Raw genomic sequence first — 17,438 nt, forward strand, 5'->3', positions numbered from 1 at the left:
TAATGACACAAAAATTAGTTATTTTACATTGAGATTATATTAAGTTGTTTATTACGTGGCTTTTATTCTCTCAAAAGGGTTATTAGAGTATGATTACCATAGAGTTTAACCTAGTTAATTAGTTCTTCTAACACATACCATACTTCATCTTTGATTTATAGAAGAACCTGAAACTACTATCCGAATGTGTGCTCTCGTAAAACTTGCTTTATAATCCCTGGCAGCAAAAGACTATAAAGAAGTAAATCAGCATACGTTTCACATAGCTGATCAACTTAAACAATAGCTGCCGACATATACAATGCTTCATCTTGAATCAAATATAAAATTTTATGTAAGAAAAATTAATTAAATTTATTTTATTTGTATTACCAATTATGGGTGTTTTTAATACTCAATTTTAATTTTCTATTTTACGACGTTTTATTGTCTTTTTCTCTCTCATACATATCATTCATCAAAACTTTAGTCTCCAAGCCAATCATTCGAATTTTGATCAATCAATCAAGAAAATTCAAAGCTAAAACATCTCAAACTTTAGGTAGTGGAATTCCTGTTTAAATTTGCCTTGATACATCAATCATGCATGTAGTCTACCTATAATTAACACGTAACTTTGAGGCAATTAAGCTAATAAAGTATAAAATTCAGCTAACATTTCATTATCAAACAACACATCTTTGTCTCACGTCATAAAGGTAAATCATAGGACTATTTCCTAGGTTATGGATATAGAGGGACCATCCAATGCATTTAGAGATATATAGGGAATATATAATATTCTTTGTTTAAATAACTTTTCTATAAGCAAATGTAAGAATCATGATCTACATTCATTATGTTGATTGAGGCATTGCTTTATTTATCCACTTATTAAAGAGTTATGATATGGAGACATGATTCTTGTATGATCAGAAGGTCATAAATTTGATTTTTCCTAACATTTTCTCCTTTCATCTCATTAAACAAATGAATCTATATAGAAATTTAAATAAAGTGGATGATGGGAAATCCGCAACCACCGCACAAGAAACTTTGCTTTCAAGTAATAGTACGAAAATCACACGTGAGCAGTAAATTACACAAAAAAAGATAATATGTGACGAATTCGACAGAAATGATATTTTGACAAAAATCAAATTTCAAAATTTTCTAATATAAAAATTATGCTTTATCCGCTCGACGGTTCTTTTAAGGTAAAATTCCTTTTACTTAAAACTATAAATAAAATGGTTGCTTTATACTTTCACTAGGAGTCACCCTAACGCACTTAAATTAAAGGTGGCTTTAAACTTGCCTTTCCTTCTTGAAATAGTATACTTCACCATGACACTCAACTAACAAAAGCAACGTGAACTTTTTCACAATTTGACCCAAATATATATACATCAATCATGCATATAGGGAACGACTTTTAGGAGCTAATCTAATTAAAGTTAGAATAATCCATAATCGTCATACAAACAATCATCTTTCACTTATATCTCATGCCTTATAGAGTAGGTGAAACTTTTAGTCAATAATTCTCAAACACCACACAATTAACTTCCAAAGAAGAAAGAATTGTACGTTTTGGGGCCACAATACGTAAGCTCCTAGAGAAAGATATTCGTCTACGTCCAAAACAAAAGAAGAAGAAGAAGAAGAAAAGACTGAACTTCAATCTGGAGAGCTCCTAGCGCTCTGCCTCTAGGGTTTTCTTGTCTAAGATAAATTGTGAAATGTGTTTCAATGAGTGAGAGATGTAGACCTATATACATAAATTTTTGCATGCAAGTTTATCTAGCAAAATTAAAATGCATTAATAGTTTCTTTGTTTTGAAGATGAATTTTCTCTTCAAATTTTATTGTTGCATACACATGATTAATAAACAAAGGACCACACTCCTTCACCCAAAAGAAAAACAGTGCCAACCTCAGCTCCCTTAATTTGTACTTTTGTAGCTTTGTTATGCTACACGACATATATTCCATTCCTAGTTCTTGATTTGGGTATAATAATATATATATCTCATGGACCACCTTTTTCCTTAAAGAACATGACCAAAATCCTGCCAAAATATATCCATCTCACATGAAATATGAATGCCATCGAGGAAATTGATTCTCTATTGAGGTACGTATATTCAACCATTTATAATTGGAAATGCTTTTAGAGACCATATAATTCAAAATGATTTTGTTGGGGCAGAGATTTGGAGAGTCGGCCAAGTCCAATTGTCTGTAACAGAATCATGATGCTAACTGATGCTGCACAAACATAAAGACATGCATTAGGTTGTATATATATTTGATTGTTAATAATTATAACTGTGTGTAGTGGTAAGTGCTTGATCTTGACAGATTTATCATGCTCACTGTGCAATATTAGTAAGAGTGATGCTGCACATCCCTCCTACACTAAAATGACTATTCAATAACCTTAAAACTTAACGATATATGCTGTTAAATTATAAAATCTTTGCTAAATACCTTATGATTTAATTACATCACTGTTGGTTAGAGTGGATTATTTCCCATTAATTCAAAGGTTTAGATTGCTATTGTAAGGAACTACATCCATGCATGGTCAAGGCAAAAGACAAACACCAATACAAACATACCCTTGGTGACAATATTTTACTTTTTTCCAAACTCTCTTTCAAAGCTTCAACATGAATGTGGTTTCAAACCTAAACAAATCCTATCTAGATAGTATTAGTTCACTGTTTTAAACCCTAAATTTAGATTTATAATGCTAATCCAAACTAGTGGTATATTAAAAAATGATTAAGGGGGAAAGAGGGGTGATTAAATTAAAGAAGAGCGAGACCTTGAAAGTTGAAGCCAGTGAGAGAGAGTGTTGGGGAAGGAGAGAATATTCTTTGGGGCAAGAAAGTTCAACAGCTAAACTCCAAAGATTATATTGTAAACAAACATAGGAAAAACATCATTAGATTATGATTAAGGGTTGCCTGCAGGAAAAGTCAGCCCGCCAAAGGAGGTGAGATGACCCACACTTCCAAAAATTCACTGCCTTTGTCAGTTCCCTGTCTTTTAACCCAAAAATACTACTGATTTTGAACTTGTAATTTTTCATTTTGTAAAGTCATGGTTATGTCGTTTGATTATAATGTATCTCAATTTTTACTTTCACTGAATATTCAAATTTTATTGGAAGAAAAAAAAATGTAATGAATACAAATCATGATTATTCCATTTATATTAAGCAATCAAAACATGTCACATATTAGTGATTAAAAAAAAGAGTATAGAATGAGAGTAGTGTATAATTATCATGTCTCTTGTACACATTTAAAGTAAAAAAAGTACAAAGACAAAATTGAGTATTAAATATATAACAATTATGCATGTTGCTCAACACCTTAAAATTTTTCTATATATACATGTAGTCGAGTTCATGTGAGAGTGTTGTCCTATGAAAAATACGAATTCATTATTTTGATAAAAAAAAAATATTATTATTTTGAAAAAACTGCAAAGTTTAAATGAAAAAGGGTTATCTTTCCAATTAATTATATGTTGGGAAACAATTCTCGAAATACCTAAGAAAATGGACGAAATAGAAAAATACACTAAAACGAATATTACAAGGAAGAATAATCCACGTAGGATTACAACGAAAAGAAATACAAGAAAAATTCCAGGAATTTAAACCTACAACAAAGGTTAGATAAACCTGGAATACAGGGACGGTGTATAACGGACTTTAGGGTAGTTGTAAGTACGAGTCGAGTTGCCTCTGTCCTTCAAACCTTATTTACCGCTTCCCGAGGTGCTGGAACGTTGCGGCCTAGGTTTCCCAGGATAAAACGTACTACGATCCGCCGTTTGAGCACACAAACTTGGAGCCGGCGAACGAGAACATGGGATGAACACAGGTGGCTAGAACGAAGGTTGAGCAGAGCTTCGAGGTGGGAAAGTATTTCGTGTATATTACGTATACTAGCTTGTTCATATTCATATAAAATCTGCTGCTCACCTGGAAATATATATAGGAGATGAAGGATTAATGGCATTTATCATGGCATTCATTCTTGGCATTGTAACCTCCACCCACTAACCAAGTATTAACTTTGCCACTAATATGCAATTAACTCTAAAAATAAATATTGGAATTAATCTGATATTAATTCCATAACATATTGAGTTAATCACTTGAACGGTCACATTGGAAGTGAACCGTCTTGGCCAAAGTCTCTTGCGAGAGGTTATTGCAGTTACGCGCGGAAGATCGCCTTCGAGAGGTGACTCAGAGCTACGATTGATCGACTTGTGCAAGCTTCGAGAGTTCAACTCTTAGCCGCAAGAGATCGACCGGTGCGACCAGGAGATCACCGCTATCGCAAGCTTCCATCGCAACTACACTTCGAGATGTCGTTCGTGTCGCGCGGGCGTAACCGCACGAGACATCAAGTGATGTCTCGAAGTGTCGAGACATCACTTGATGTCTCGAACTGCCGTCCGCGAGACATAGCCGCTCGAGACATCAAAGTCTCTCGAAGGCTGTGGACTGAGATGGATAAAATCGTTCGGATTTTTGGCATAAAAATTTTCCGGACGACATTTGTGCCCGTAGGTGCGGGCGCACACAAGTTCAAGCCTTTCGAACTCATTTTGGGATTTGATTTGCACCCCCTGCGCGCGAGAGAGAACACATATGCTATACAAGTTAATTAGTCATAAAATGGCTCTTGTATATATAGTGGGTGAAATCTTCTTCCCAAACCAATGTGGGACAAATGCTTTTCCTTAAAGCTTTTCCCACATTTTTTCCATCTCAATGGGTCTACTTTGAGAACCAATTTCTCATTCACCCATTATCCATTTTGAGCGTATAATATATCGATCTCTTCGTCTAAGAACGAAGAACCCGAATCCACTTTGACTTGACCCAAATCGGATGTGGACCCTACATATATTTATACCACAAAATGGCCACTTAAAATGCCATTTATTGCCATTTTTTCCAACATTATATATGCAGGCTAGCTAGGGAATGTTAGTCTATCATTTTCAACTCTAATTCTTCACAAATCATTCTTGTTTACATTCACCTATTTTCTTTTCAGTGGTAAGAAAATTGTAGGTTTTTGGGTTATGAAATCCAGTTCTACCTCTTCTTTGATTTATGGAAAAATCACAATTGTTATGAATATGTACTTTGAAACTTTATCTTAATTATGACAAAAAAGTCATCCATTACTCTCACATGAAGTTAAATTTAAAACGTAACTTTGTCAGCTCATCTTATGATAATAGAATGCCATTAAAGAACTCCCACATGAAATTAAATTTAAAATCTTGTTATTATCAAGCAAACTATCTGACCAATTTAGACAGAAGAACCCCAACTCTACCTCGGTATATATGTGCATCTTTATTTCTACCAAAAAGTTTGAGATTAAGTGGAGAGTTGTTGCCCAGGGTGCTATTAATGTAGCAGTATTCTAGAATAGTACACATGTCATTAAGGAATCAGTGTCGTCTTCATCATCTGAATCTGAATCTGAATGTAAGGCGACACAGATTCAGTCACCTAAAACTCAAACTCATCTGATTCATGCTGCATAACCAAAAGTGTTGTTCATGATCATCACATCATCAGAAACTGAACTCAATCTGCCCATCCACACGACACTGGGTGTGTTTGGTTGGTGGGTTTAGGCATAAGGAATGGGTATGAAAGTGATTGCTTGTGTTTGGTTGATAGGTTTTGTGAATGCTACTATGGGTTTGGAATACCCCATTAATGATAAAACCTATACCCTTATTATATAAGGGTTTCATCTCCCTTCCTCCTTTCTTCCTCAACTATTAATAACCATTCCCATTCCACCCAACTACCAAACATGCTAAATACTTTCACCAAAACCCATTACCATTACCAATTATTTGATACCCATTCCGATTCCGATTCCCATGTGCGAACCAAACACACCCACTATATTCCTTTAAAGATAAAAGTGATATCACGTAGAGAAAGCCATAAAGTGGGTGTTTTAACACCTACCATTCAAGGAAACAACCGACAATCAAACTACTATATACCTTATTATCTCTCATCTGCTGTTATATATATATATATATATATATGCACCCATCGCTCAAAGCTTATCTAATTTCATTAACGTACCGAACGTTTCTTAATTCGTTTTTTTTTTAAAAAGAAATTCGATAAATACAATAATATCATTTCAATTATTGGTGAATAACATACGTCGGTCACCGACAAATTAAATCGAACTGGGCACCATTGATGAAATGAAGTGAAGAGTGGCATATATGGTCAATTATGTCATAGTAATAAGGGTGCTTATTACCTTTAGCTGTACGTTCGTCGGTTCGTTTGGATTTTACCATTGTTTGACAGTAGCAACACGTGCATGGCTTTTTACGACATTACTCTTTGGTAATACAAAAGTTGTTTGTCTATAGGCAAAAGGAAATCATCCAAGTGCAAAATATATATAATCTTATACTTTACCAATTTTTTTTTATAAGTTTTAAACCGGTAAAGTTTACACTAAACACTTAATTTAAATGTCTATTTTTAAAAAGGTTTTCATTATAAACTCGAAAGTTTGTATCTACCCGACCTTACCTTAAGTTTTAGTAAATGTGTAAACTTGAAAATGTGACTTTATATTGGTGTTTACAATCAGACAAATCCATTCCATCCCTTCAAACAATTGGACTATTTTGAGAGAATGAAATAAATGATTATTACCAATTTAACTAATACCTTATTAGCTTAAGTGTTTGATTATCAAATTAAGAAAGAATGGAACAAGAAAACAACTTGCATACAAGAAGCCTATAACATGCAAATACTTGTATACACAGGGCCTAACTTAACTGGTTGACTGATTCAAAAAAAAAAAAAAGAGTAATTACCTGTACTTGTAGTTGCAAAGTGCTCGACACACCTCCTTCACTTATAAGGCTTCTGAGTCATGGTAGATGGTCCCATGTAGATCTTAGAATTAGAATGCAATATATCTTTAAGGCATTGATCTAGTGAAAGAGAATCTTAATTTAATACTTAATTGCTTACCTTCAGTCGTAGGGTGATGATTCGTGTTGAGTCTCGAAATTAGATTAACCTAATTTATCTTCTCATGGATCTTAGGCAGGCCGGTTCATGCGGTCTAAGATATAGTAAACGAAAACAGAAACTTGAATTATAAAAAACAAAAAAATACATTTGGCCAAGATATAATAGAGAATAGTAATAGGAATAATAATACTATAAAATCCTAAGCCAAAATGAAGAATTATATATGGGATACTCATTTCAAGGGAAAGTCATGGAGTCTCAATTGAACTTAATTTCTCCATAGGTGTGAATGTGTGTGTCATGATGCACCATAACACAACTAACATGCCCATCCAAGCTAGCTATATATATATATATATGCCTTACATGCATACACTTGGGATGACTCCAACTTTCACTTTTCACCGCCTCCCATGAATCTCTAATATTCTATTTCCATCCGACAGCAAGCAGTTAAAAGACTGCACACATATGAGAATGTGTGCGTGCTTCTGTATGTGCCTGTCTCTGTCCTCTCATCACATACAAACATAGAGAGAGAGAGAGAGATCAGAAAGAGATCTTGATCTCATATTTCTTCAATTTCCTGCCTTGTTATTTATGTCCTTAAAGAACCTTAACTATTAAGTGCCTATTCTCTTCTTCTTTCTCTTAATTGTCTTCTTCTCCCCAGCTCTTTGTTCTTGAGGTTGACACCCCCCTATTGATCAAAAGGTATCTTTTAAATTTCTCCTTTTCTTTTACTGATATACCTCAAAATTCTCACTTTGGGTGTTTATGTTTGGTTTCTTCTTTGTTTGATGATCCTCACTGTTCTACTGGATGGGCTTTCTTGCAGACTAAGAACCAGAAAATCCCAGAAAGCTAAGAAGATGACAGAAGAAGAAGGAATCTCTTCCATCTGCAGTTTGGCTGAAACCCCAATCCCTGAATCCAATCCTCCTGCTAAGAAGAAGAGAAATCTTCCAGGAAATCCAGGTATATATATATATATTATATATATATATATATGCTGCAACTCTTTATAGCATTCCAGTTTTACTGGCTTGACTCGCGTACACTAACAACATGAGTAAAATATTTGTTCTAAATTTTAATAATCACGAGTACTTGAATACTCAAAGTATATACTAAAAACTGTTATATCTCGTGAAACATATGTTTCAATACTTAACCCTTTCAGTGGATTGGAAACAATCTTGTTTGGAGATGCTGGTAAAGGGTTAAGATTAATAATTAGTGGCCTGTTAGGAAATTATTGGGCATAGACCTGATAGGTCAAGTCCAGCTATTTGCCTCTTGAAAATGTAGAGTTAGCTATTAGTTATAGTTTTTGGTGTAGTGGTAAACGTTTGATCTAACAAATTGATCTGTTTTAAGAATATTGAGAGTGGATTATTGGGTTTTGGCAGATCCTGAAGCTGAAGTGATAGCCTTGTCACCAAAGACTCTGATGGCGACAAATAGGTATTTGTGTGAAATATGTGGGAAAGGGTTTCAGAGAGATCAGAATCTGCAGCTTCACAGGAGAGGCCACAACCTGCCATGGAAGCTGAAGCAAAGAAGCAGCAAAGAGGTGCGGAAGCGCGTGTACGTGTGCCCGGAAAAGAGCTGCGTGCACCACCACCCTTCCCGGGCTCTCGGAGACCTCACCGGAATAAAGAAGCACTTCTGCCGGAAACACGGCGAGAAGAAGTGGAAATGCGACAAGTGCGCTAAACGCTACGCCGTGCAGTCGGATTGGAAAGCCCATTCCAAGACTTGTGGCACTAGGGAGTATAGATGTGACTGCGGAACTATCTTTTCGAGGTATCAATTTAAACTTTTAGTTTTGACAAAACATATTCTTTATAGTTAGGTAAATTTTAATCATATCCTTAAACCATATGTGAAGTTTATATTCTGGACCATATATAGTAGATTATGGTCTATATTACAGCTTGATTAAGATAAATAATACTATGGACTAGAGTTTGCCTGGAACATTATGTATCTGCAGTCGATCGTTTTTGTACTTGTTGCTATCATATTATGTGTGAGTAATTATCAACTTATTTGTTTAATTTACATGTACAGGATGTGTTACCTGAATGTACATAATTTTTGTATCACGGTTCACAATGCAATATAAACCCGATACATAATAATATAATAATTGATTGATTAATGATATTTTTAGTATATTGAAAATTCAATTTTAATATATAGAAAATTCATTTTTAAGTAGTATACCAAAAATTTAAAGAAAATTCAACAAACAAAAAATAGCCTAGCATTCATGAACAATATTTTATTTAGACTTTATCCATGATATAATGATTGAACATAATGGGACAATATTTCTATGAACTTATCTTCTTCATAGGTTAATTTCTAGCTTCATGTTAGGTTGTTGGAGGTAGATAAGCAATGGTGTAGTGCTATTCCTTTTTAGCTGCTATTGTTGACTGAAAATGGCGGCACATATACACGGTTTGTACTTTCATTGTTGGTATCAGAAAGATGTGTCTACGAATTTCCGAAGAGGTCGAATGTCATCAAGATTTGTTAAAAAATATATGTACATCATTAATGTATATTCTCTGCTTTTAATTAATGGAGTTTTGGGTTTGAACAGGAGGGACAGTTTCTTAACGCACAGGGCGTTTTGCGACGCATTGGCGGAAGAGACGGCGAGGGTTACGGCGGCGGCGGTGGCATCGGATATGCACCACGCGGCGGTTCTGGGTAACATCAGCTATCATTTTCTTGGAACGCCGTCGCTAGGTCCGGCGGGCATGCCGCCGCCGGCGTCACATTTTTCCTCCATTTTCAAGCCGCCACCGAGCAGTGACGGCGGAGGCAATACTCCGATGAGGCACGGCGGCCTTCCGCCTTGGATGGGTCAGGCTCAGAATTCTCCGCCGGTGACATATACGGATTGGGACAACCTTATTCCGAACAAGGTTTCCGAGAATGCCGATGAAATCTTGAACAATACGAAGGAAATGAGCGTCCCGTCGTTGTTTAGCAGCCAACTTCAGCCCCATCAACCACCGTCTACGGCGGCGGATATGTCCGCCACCGCTTTGCTGCAAAAAGCCGCCCAAATCGGAGCCACCGCCACCGACCCATCATTCCTAGGAATCCTAGGATCAAAACCCAACAACAACATTAATCTAGCTCAAGATGATCGTGGGGACCCACCTAATGGTACACTGAATCACCCTGATTTACCCCTCCAATATCTGATTGAATCAGAATATAAAGGTCTGGAGAATGAGAGAATTTTGCGTTTTTGTGGGCAAGATAATAGTGGGAATAGCAATAACGGTTCCAAACTCTTTGGATTATATGGAACAACGTTAACCTCAGTGGCTTCTAGGCTTGGGAGTGAAGTGGACGATATCCCAGGCTTGTGCCATTTCCAGATGTACCCTTCCAAGCGTCGACACATACAGAATGAGGAGGGCGGTGGAGGAGGGCAAACTAGGGATTTCCTGGGGGTTGGGATACAGTCCATCTGCCACCCTTCATCACTCAATGGATGGTTATGACTTATTATATGTGCATGTATGTATTCATGTTAGACTTTTAACCAGGCCTAGCTACCTTACTGCACCGTATAAAACGTTAATTTATATATAGTTGGTCAAAAATTATTTTGGTTCAATTATTAATTTTTTTTAAAAAAAATTTAAGAATTTTACTTATTGATTTTTATTAAATTAACTTGAATTTTCGCTAAAAGGACATATCTTATATAATATAATCCATTTAACTACTCTGAATGGGTACTGCATTTGCAAGGTCAGGAGTTTGAACTTTATAAAGAGTGTATCATGTTAAAGAGTTTTAAGACGAACTTTCACTTGAGTCAGAGTAACCCTAACAGCGTGACCGGTGTTGAACCTGAATTGGTCTCATTGTGATAATGAGGATAAGGATGCTATATGCAATTTGCTAGTCAATTCGATTAACCAATTGAATTAATTTAAAAAAGTTCTTAATTAATTTGGCAATACAAATTTCATTTGGGTGATTAATTTTACCAAATTAAAAAATTTGATTCTATAAACTGAAATCTAGCCCGCTTTTGTTGTAACCCAATTTAATTGAGACATTTGAAACATGCCCAGCCCAACACAAAAGCCCAAACTGCAAATGTTGGTGGGCTTTCGCAATCCGTGTTTTATCATGCATTCCTCGCACTTTCAAAATCTTTGCAATATGCCTAACTTCCGATAGTTATACTATGGGCACGGATCTACCTTACAAGGTGAATTTCGGTTCATTTACATACTGAATGTTCACAATTCAAATTGTGAACATTCAATATGTAAATTGTATATTGTAGATTCAGGTCCACCTTGCAAGGTGGACCCGAGTCCACTGAATAATTTAGACAAAATTTTGTGTTTAGTTTACGATTTATATTAGAATATAAACACTAACCCACCACCTCCCATATAAAGAGAAGGGTTTGATGCCACTGGACCACAAGGTCCTTGGCAATACTGACTCTTGTGCTTCAATAGGTTGAGAAAGTAGTTATGAACAGATACTGCATTGTAATAGAGTTAGTAGTCTTAAAAAAAAAATCCATAATTTTTCACATCATTACCAAATTTTATCCATTAGCCATTACATCATTGGGCCCTTGTTAGAACTCTTCATATGTGTAGATTTGTGAATCATGGATAATTTGATTTTGATATTGATGTAAATCAACCCATCATTGAAATTGTGTTTGGGAGATCAATAACTCTAACTACACTTCAAAAGGTCCTATGGATAAACTATGGTTAAAGCAATTATAACAATCCATCATTGAAATTACGAAATTTTCAAAGCCATTTGATTGGAAGATTCATTCTCACCCCTATTCCTTTAACTACTTTAGTCTTATCACTTTTCTGGCTCTAAATATCATCAGTGACCTAAGCTCAATGCGCATGCCTAGCTAATAGTCTTTGCTTGGGCCATCCTGCCGTGATCTTTGATAATGGGCAAAGATGAAGAAACCGATGGTAGAGTAGTTGATGAAAGTTCCCTGCACTCTCATCAATAAATGCAAAGATGGAGCACTCAACGCCCACTTGATTAAAAGTTTTACTTAAAACTTAAGAGGTGTGGATTCAATTAGTATTAGAATCGTTAGAAGTTTGGGTTTAGGTTGAAATTTTATGCATAGAAGTGTACAGTTTGGTGTTAAGTTTCGGAACTAGATTTGTTCAATTTAAAACTTACTTCCAGTTATAGGGTGTGGGCTCAACCCAATGGGGTAGTTGGAGTAGCTCAAGTGATAAGTGAGCTCTCTCTGTGGGGAAGAATTTCGGACGATTCCCTTTAGTCCGGCTCCCATGTCTCTCGGAGTGAACGCGAGTGGACCTGAATAGGGGGGTCGGTGGGTTCAATTCTGCTAGTCATGAAGATTGAAATTTTAGGTTTGGGTTGAGTTGTTCAGGGCATAAAAGTGTACAGTTTGGTGTTAAATTTGACAAAGATTAAAATTTTTAAGTTTGGATTGAGTTGTTCCGTGCATAAAAGTATACAGTTTGATGTCAAATTGATTCAGTTTAAATTTATAAAGATATAATTTAGCAAAGTCGGAAACCTGATTATGAAATGAAATAAATGCTAAGATGGAGAATTGCCTATGCAGTCAAATACTGAGGCCCTGTGGTCCACGTTTAGCTACACGTTCACCAACATGCACTTAGGAGGTTGTGGGTTTTGTCTAGAGAGTGACAGCTCGAGATCGAGGCCCCAGTGGAGTGAATAGGGGTTGGCACTCGACAACGACCATAGCCTATCCATCACCCATAACATACGGCATTAATTCATTCAATTCTGCACAATCTTGAACAAACTTGTACTCCATGTTCAAAATCTCTCGAGAGTTGTTGGTAACCACCACCTACGAAACTCGGGTTCGAATCTTGCATAGGGTCAACCGGGGAGATTATAGCCAGCGGAGTTATTTAGGATGTACAAAGACGTACTATTGAGATTGTCACGAATTTGACTAATGAATTACGAACCATCTGTTATGAGCTGGGAGAAAATAGGAAAGTCGAGAACGACTCGTTGTAGAACATCACGAAAGTTCAAGTTCACACAAGTAGCTATAAGGGTGAGCAAAAAAACCAAACTGGCCGAAAAATCGATGACCAAAAATCAAATCATCCAAATATTTCGGTTTCGATTTTGGTTCTAACAATGGGCAACATATAATTTTTGAAAAAGGATTAGAACTTCATGCACTTAATTTTATATTCATAGATTGTTAGATCGAAGAACCCAATAGCTCGTGGTGAATTAGGCATGTGTTAGTTGATGACATTTCACAATATTCTTTTATTTTGGTTTTTCCCCGTTGTATTTAAAAATAATAATAACAAAATATTAGAAAGGCAATTTTAATTAAGACATAATAATAGCTTTCATTAACTTTGATCTAAATTGAGTGAAACCATTAGTACTGTCCAACCATTGAAAACCAAAATAAGATAGACTGGATTAATTGCTTGTACATACTGCTTAGCTTGTTCCCTAAAGCTCTACACTTTCATGACTTGTTCCATTTCTGGGAAATTCTCAACAGAGAGTTTTGTGTCTTTCTTCCCTGTCATTGGGCTGAAATTCCCATCAGATTCTTGGAGCAGTTTAACCACACGGCGCATCGAGGGCCGGTTAACCGGATTAGGGCTAATGCAGAGGAGAGCAATATCAAGAACCTTGCATATATGTTGCTTGAAACTGGAATCCAATCTGGGATCAATCACTTGATCAACTCCTTTCTTGTCCACTGTTAAACATGCCCAGCTTGCCAGATCTTTCTCACCAAACTCGGGATCCACAGGCCTTTTCCCTGTCACTAGCTCCAGCATCACCACCCCGAAACTGTATATATCGCTCTTCTCGTTCACATGTAAAGTGTATGCATATTCTGCAACCAAACAACAAACAACTGAAAGATGTGTTCTGTCTCAACTAATAGTTCAAAGACTGTTCTGTCTTAACTAAAAGTTTAAGTTAACAGTGAAACCAGACATTTTATGTTTATATATTATATGCTGAACACAAACATCGTAATAGAGAAAGGAAACCGACAATAAGGATACCTGGTGCAATGTAGCCATAAGAACCAGCAATGACGGACATGGACTCGGGACAACCTTTGTTGGTTCTTTGAACAATCTTTGCCACTCCAAAATCCGAGATTTTGGCACCAAAATGCTCATTCAACAGAATGTTGTTCGACTTAACATCTCGGTGGACAATTGGCGGCACGCAGTCATGGTGCAGATAGGAGAGGCCCTCGGCTGCATCACAGGCGATCTTGAACCGGGCAGACCAGTCCAGCGAGCCGCCTTTGCAGCTGTGCAGCAAATCGCCCAGGCTGCCATTCGGCATGTACTCGTAAACCAAGAGCTTGCAGTCCCCAGCATCACAGCAGCACCATAGTTTCACAATGTTCTTGTGCCTGATTCTCCCCAGAGTCTCAACCTCAATATCGAATTCATCTTTCTCAGAATCGCCATAGCCTTCGTTATCCTTCTTTGCTCTTTCCCTCAGCTTCTTCACTGCAACTGTCTCCCCATTGCTCAGTGTCGCCTTGTAGACTTTCCCCGAGGCTCCATTCCCAATCACATGCGCCTCGTCCAGGCAATCAAGAATCTCGAATTCACTGAACCCAAACTTATGGAACGAGGTCCACTTCGATAAGGCCACTCCTTTATTCATTTTCTTGAATTTCTTGTACTTCCATATGAAACAGACAATTCCCACCAGAAAAACAATCCCAGCCAATACATAAATGGTTCTCAGTAACCAAAAATACCCTTCATGCTTCCCTTCACGTTTCCCAGAACACAAACCATTCGCACGATCACATAAACCTGGATTCCCCAGAAAGCTGTCCTTGTACACACCCTTCTCAAAAAACGGAGGGATTTCGCCCGAGAGCTGATTATACGACAAGTTAAAAGTATTAAGCTTGAGATTCTCCATACTCAATGGGATTTTCCCAGAAAAGAAATTCCTAGAAAGATCAAGGTAATTCAGTACTGGCAAGCTCCCAATTTCATCTGGGATTTCACCAGATAACCCATTGTTAGCCAAATTAAGATCACTTAACTGCTTCATTGATTGAATTCCTTTGGGAATTTCCCCAGAGAGCTTGTTGTTACTAAGATCAAGTGTCGCCAACTGCTTCAAATTCACCATTGTTCCTGGGATTTCTCCCTCTAGTTCATTATCACTAGCCTGAAATTTCACTAAGTTCACTACCTCCCCAATTTCGCTGGGAATTGAGCCTGATAATTTGTTTCTGGAGATTTGAAGATTAGACAGACTTTTCGCAGCAGATATTGTTCTTGAAATATTTCCAGAAAATTCATTGTCTTTTAAGTCTAACAGGAAAACTCGGGGTAAAGTGAAAATCTCGGCGGGGATTTCCCCAAATAGCCTGTTTGAGCAAAGCCGGACCCTGGTTAAACTCCGGCACCGGCCAAGAATCGCCGGAATACGGCCGGAAAAAGAGTTGTTTAGCAGAATAAGCTCGTTTAAGCCGCCCTTGTCACACAGTCTCTCCGGGATCCTCCCGGATAAATTGTTGAAAGATAAATCAATTAATTGCAGCGCCGAGTTGGCCCCGAGTTGACTCGGGATTGACCCAACGAGTCGATTGCCGTACAGTTTAAACTCGCGCAGATTTGGGGAATTCGCGATGCTCTCTGGAATTAAACCCTCGAGTCGATTGTTGAACAGGTTTAGCGACGCGAGTGGCAACTCGCATAACTCGGGCGGAATCGTCCCGGTTAAGGCGTTCATGGACACGTCAAACCGCCGCAACGCGGTCATGTTAGACCACTCCGCCGCCGGCAATTCTCCGGTGAGGGAGTTGTTGAAGAGCTCAATCTGGACGACGCTCTTCATCTGGGTAATCGTACTCGGAATTGACCCGGTGAGTTGATTATTCGACGCGTCGAAATTAGTGAGTCGACTCAGCTTCCATATGCTCTCGGGAATCGGTCCCACAAGATGACACCCGCTAAGCCATAGATATTCAAGAGTTTTCAGGTTACCGAGTTCGGAAGGGAGTTGACTCGGGGCAAACGGGTTGAAAGCGAGTCCAATCCACTTCAAACTCGTTATGTTACCCAGAACGGCCGGAATTCCACCGGTCAGCAGGTTTTCAGTTAAATCAAGATGCTCTAGTGCCCGGAATCTTCCAAAACTCGCCGGAATTTCCCCGGAAAAATAGCAGTTACTCAAGTCTAGATGCCTGCAAAATATCACAAGTCCTCGCATCATTTTGCAATCATGGCCGACACTTTAAACGTCGGTTCATATTAATTAGCAGAAATTAATGTAAAAATCAGACCAGCCCATAATACTAAAATCTTTCAAAGATTTTGATGACATCATTCACCAATGGCGGAACACTAACAACACAACAATCACTTCGTAACCACAAAATTATAAGTTTAGTATAACAATTATAGTGACTTATAGGCTTGATTTAAGTCAATCAGAGAAACTTAAGTAATTCTTTACTGATTAAAATCATAAAACAAAATTTACTTAAAAGACATTTTCAAATAGTGATTTCGAATTTCTCTCTTTACCCAAAGCAATTCCAATTAATTTGCTTATGGGAAAGGCTAAAAGTTGGTTTTTAGTGGTTTCCCACTGAAATAAGAAACTAAAAATGCATAAAAAGCTTTCTGCGGAAAAAACTACCTGAGATAAAGGAGGTCGGCGATGGTGGGAGGAATGGGGCCGCCGAGGAGATTCTCCGACAGCTCGAGGAGGGTGAGGCTCCGGCATTTCGAAATGGAAACGGGAAGCGAAGAGTTTAAGAAATTGTTGGAGAGGTTGAGATACGAGAGAGAGGGGAGGCTGCAGAGGAAATCCGGGAAAGGGCCGGCGAGATTAGCGCCGGAGAGGGAGACGGAGACGACGGAGCCGGCGCCGTCGCAGGCGATTCCGGTCCAGTTACACGGCGAGAGATCACGCTCAGACCACGAAGAAAACGCGCCGTTGGGATCAGACAGCGAATGCTTCAGCCTTTGGAGATAAAGCCCTTCTTGATTCAACGCAGTAACAGAGAGGAAGAACAAGAAGAAGAAGAAGAGAAAAGGTGAGCTTGAAAACATCATTTGCATGGTGGATTTAGTTCATGCACAGCGTTTTCTGATTTCTAATTTCTAATTTCTACCCTTCTTTTACTGATTTTTCTTCTTCTTCTTCTTACATGTATATATATACACCCACGAAATTGAAACAGAAGCTCTGTAGTTTTTTTGTTTCTCTCTGAAATGGGTTGAGTTTGGGACTTATAGAGTTATAGGGTAGTGAGGGTTGGGGGAGGGAGGGGGGGGGGGGGGGG

General features: G+C 37.7%; 2 protein-coding genes across 2 annotated transcripts; one reads left to right on the forward strand and one right to left on the reverse strand.

The window, feature by feature from the left end:
* Positions 1-7,453: 7,453 nt before the first annotated feature.
* Positions 7,454-10,712, forward strand: LOC115997183 (zinc finger protein NUTCRACKER-like). The gene is made up of 4 exons (XM_031236691.1): positions 7,454-7,774; positions 7,899-8,038; positions 8,473-8,869; positions 9,678-10,712. The coding sequence occupies exons 2-4, from the start codon at positions 7,933-7,935 to the stop codon at positions 10,594-10,596; spliced, it is 1,422 nt and encodes a 473-aa protein (XP_031092551.1). The 5' UTR covers positions 7,454-7,774; positions 7,899-7,932; the 3' UTR covers positions 10,597-10,712.
* A 2,747-nt stretch (positions 10,713-13,459) lies between these two features.
* LOC115996761 (receptor-like protein kinase HSL1) lies at positions 13,460-17,311 on the reverse strand. Its single transcript, XM_031236156.1, has 3 exons — positions 16,790-17,311; positions 14,167-16,331; positions 13,460-13,991 (listed from the first exon to the last, which is right to left on the reverse strand). Exons 1-3 carry the CDS (start codon positions 17,212-17,214, stop codon positions 13,603-13,605), a joined length of 2,979 nt encoding a protein of 992 aa, XP_031092016.1. The 5' UTR covers positions 17,215-17,311; the 3' UTR covers positions 13,460-13,602.
* Between the last annotated feature and the right edge of the window lie 127 nt (positions 17,312-17,438).

The sequence above is a fragment of the Ipomoea triloba genome, chromosome 11 (genome assembly GCF_003576645.1).
Source record: "Ipomoea triloba cultivar NCNSP0323 chromosome 11, ASM357664v1".
NCBI classification, from domain to species: domain Eukaryota; kingdom Viridiplantae; phylum Streptophyta; class Magnoliopsida; order Solanales; family Convolvulaceae; genus Ipomoea; species Ipomoea triloba.

Bases quoted from the DNA above. Each gene is read 5' to 3' on its own strand.
- LOC115997183 (XM_031236691.1), top strand. From the start codon at position 7,933: ATGACAGAAGAAGAAGGAATCTCTTCCATCTGCAGTTTGGCTGAAACC. The intron at 8,039-8,472 runs GTATATATATAT...GGGTTTTGGCAG, and splicing joins AAATCTTCCAGGAAATCCAG to ATCCTGAAGCTGAAGTGATA. The intron at 8,870-9,677 runs GTATCAATTTAA...GGGTTTGAACAG, and splicing joins TGCGGAACTATCTTTTCGAG to GAGGGACAGTTTCTTAACGC.
- LOC115996761 (XM_031236156.1), bottom strand. From the start codon at position 17,214: ATGCAAATGATGTTTTCAAGCTCACCTTTTCTCTTCTTCTTCTTCTTG. The intron at 16,332-16,789 runs GTAGTTTTTTCC...GATATTTTGCAG, and splicing joins GCCGACCTCCTTTATCTCAG to GCATCTAGACTTGAGTAACT. The intron at 13,992-14,166 runs GTATCCTTATTG...GTTTGGTTGCAG, and splicing joins TTATGGCTACATTGCACCAG to AATATGCATACACTTTACAT.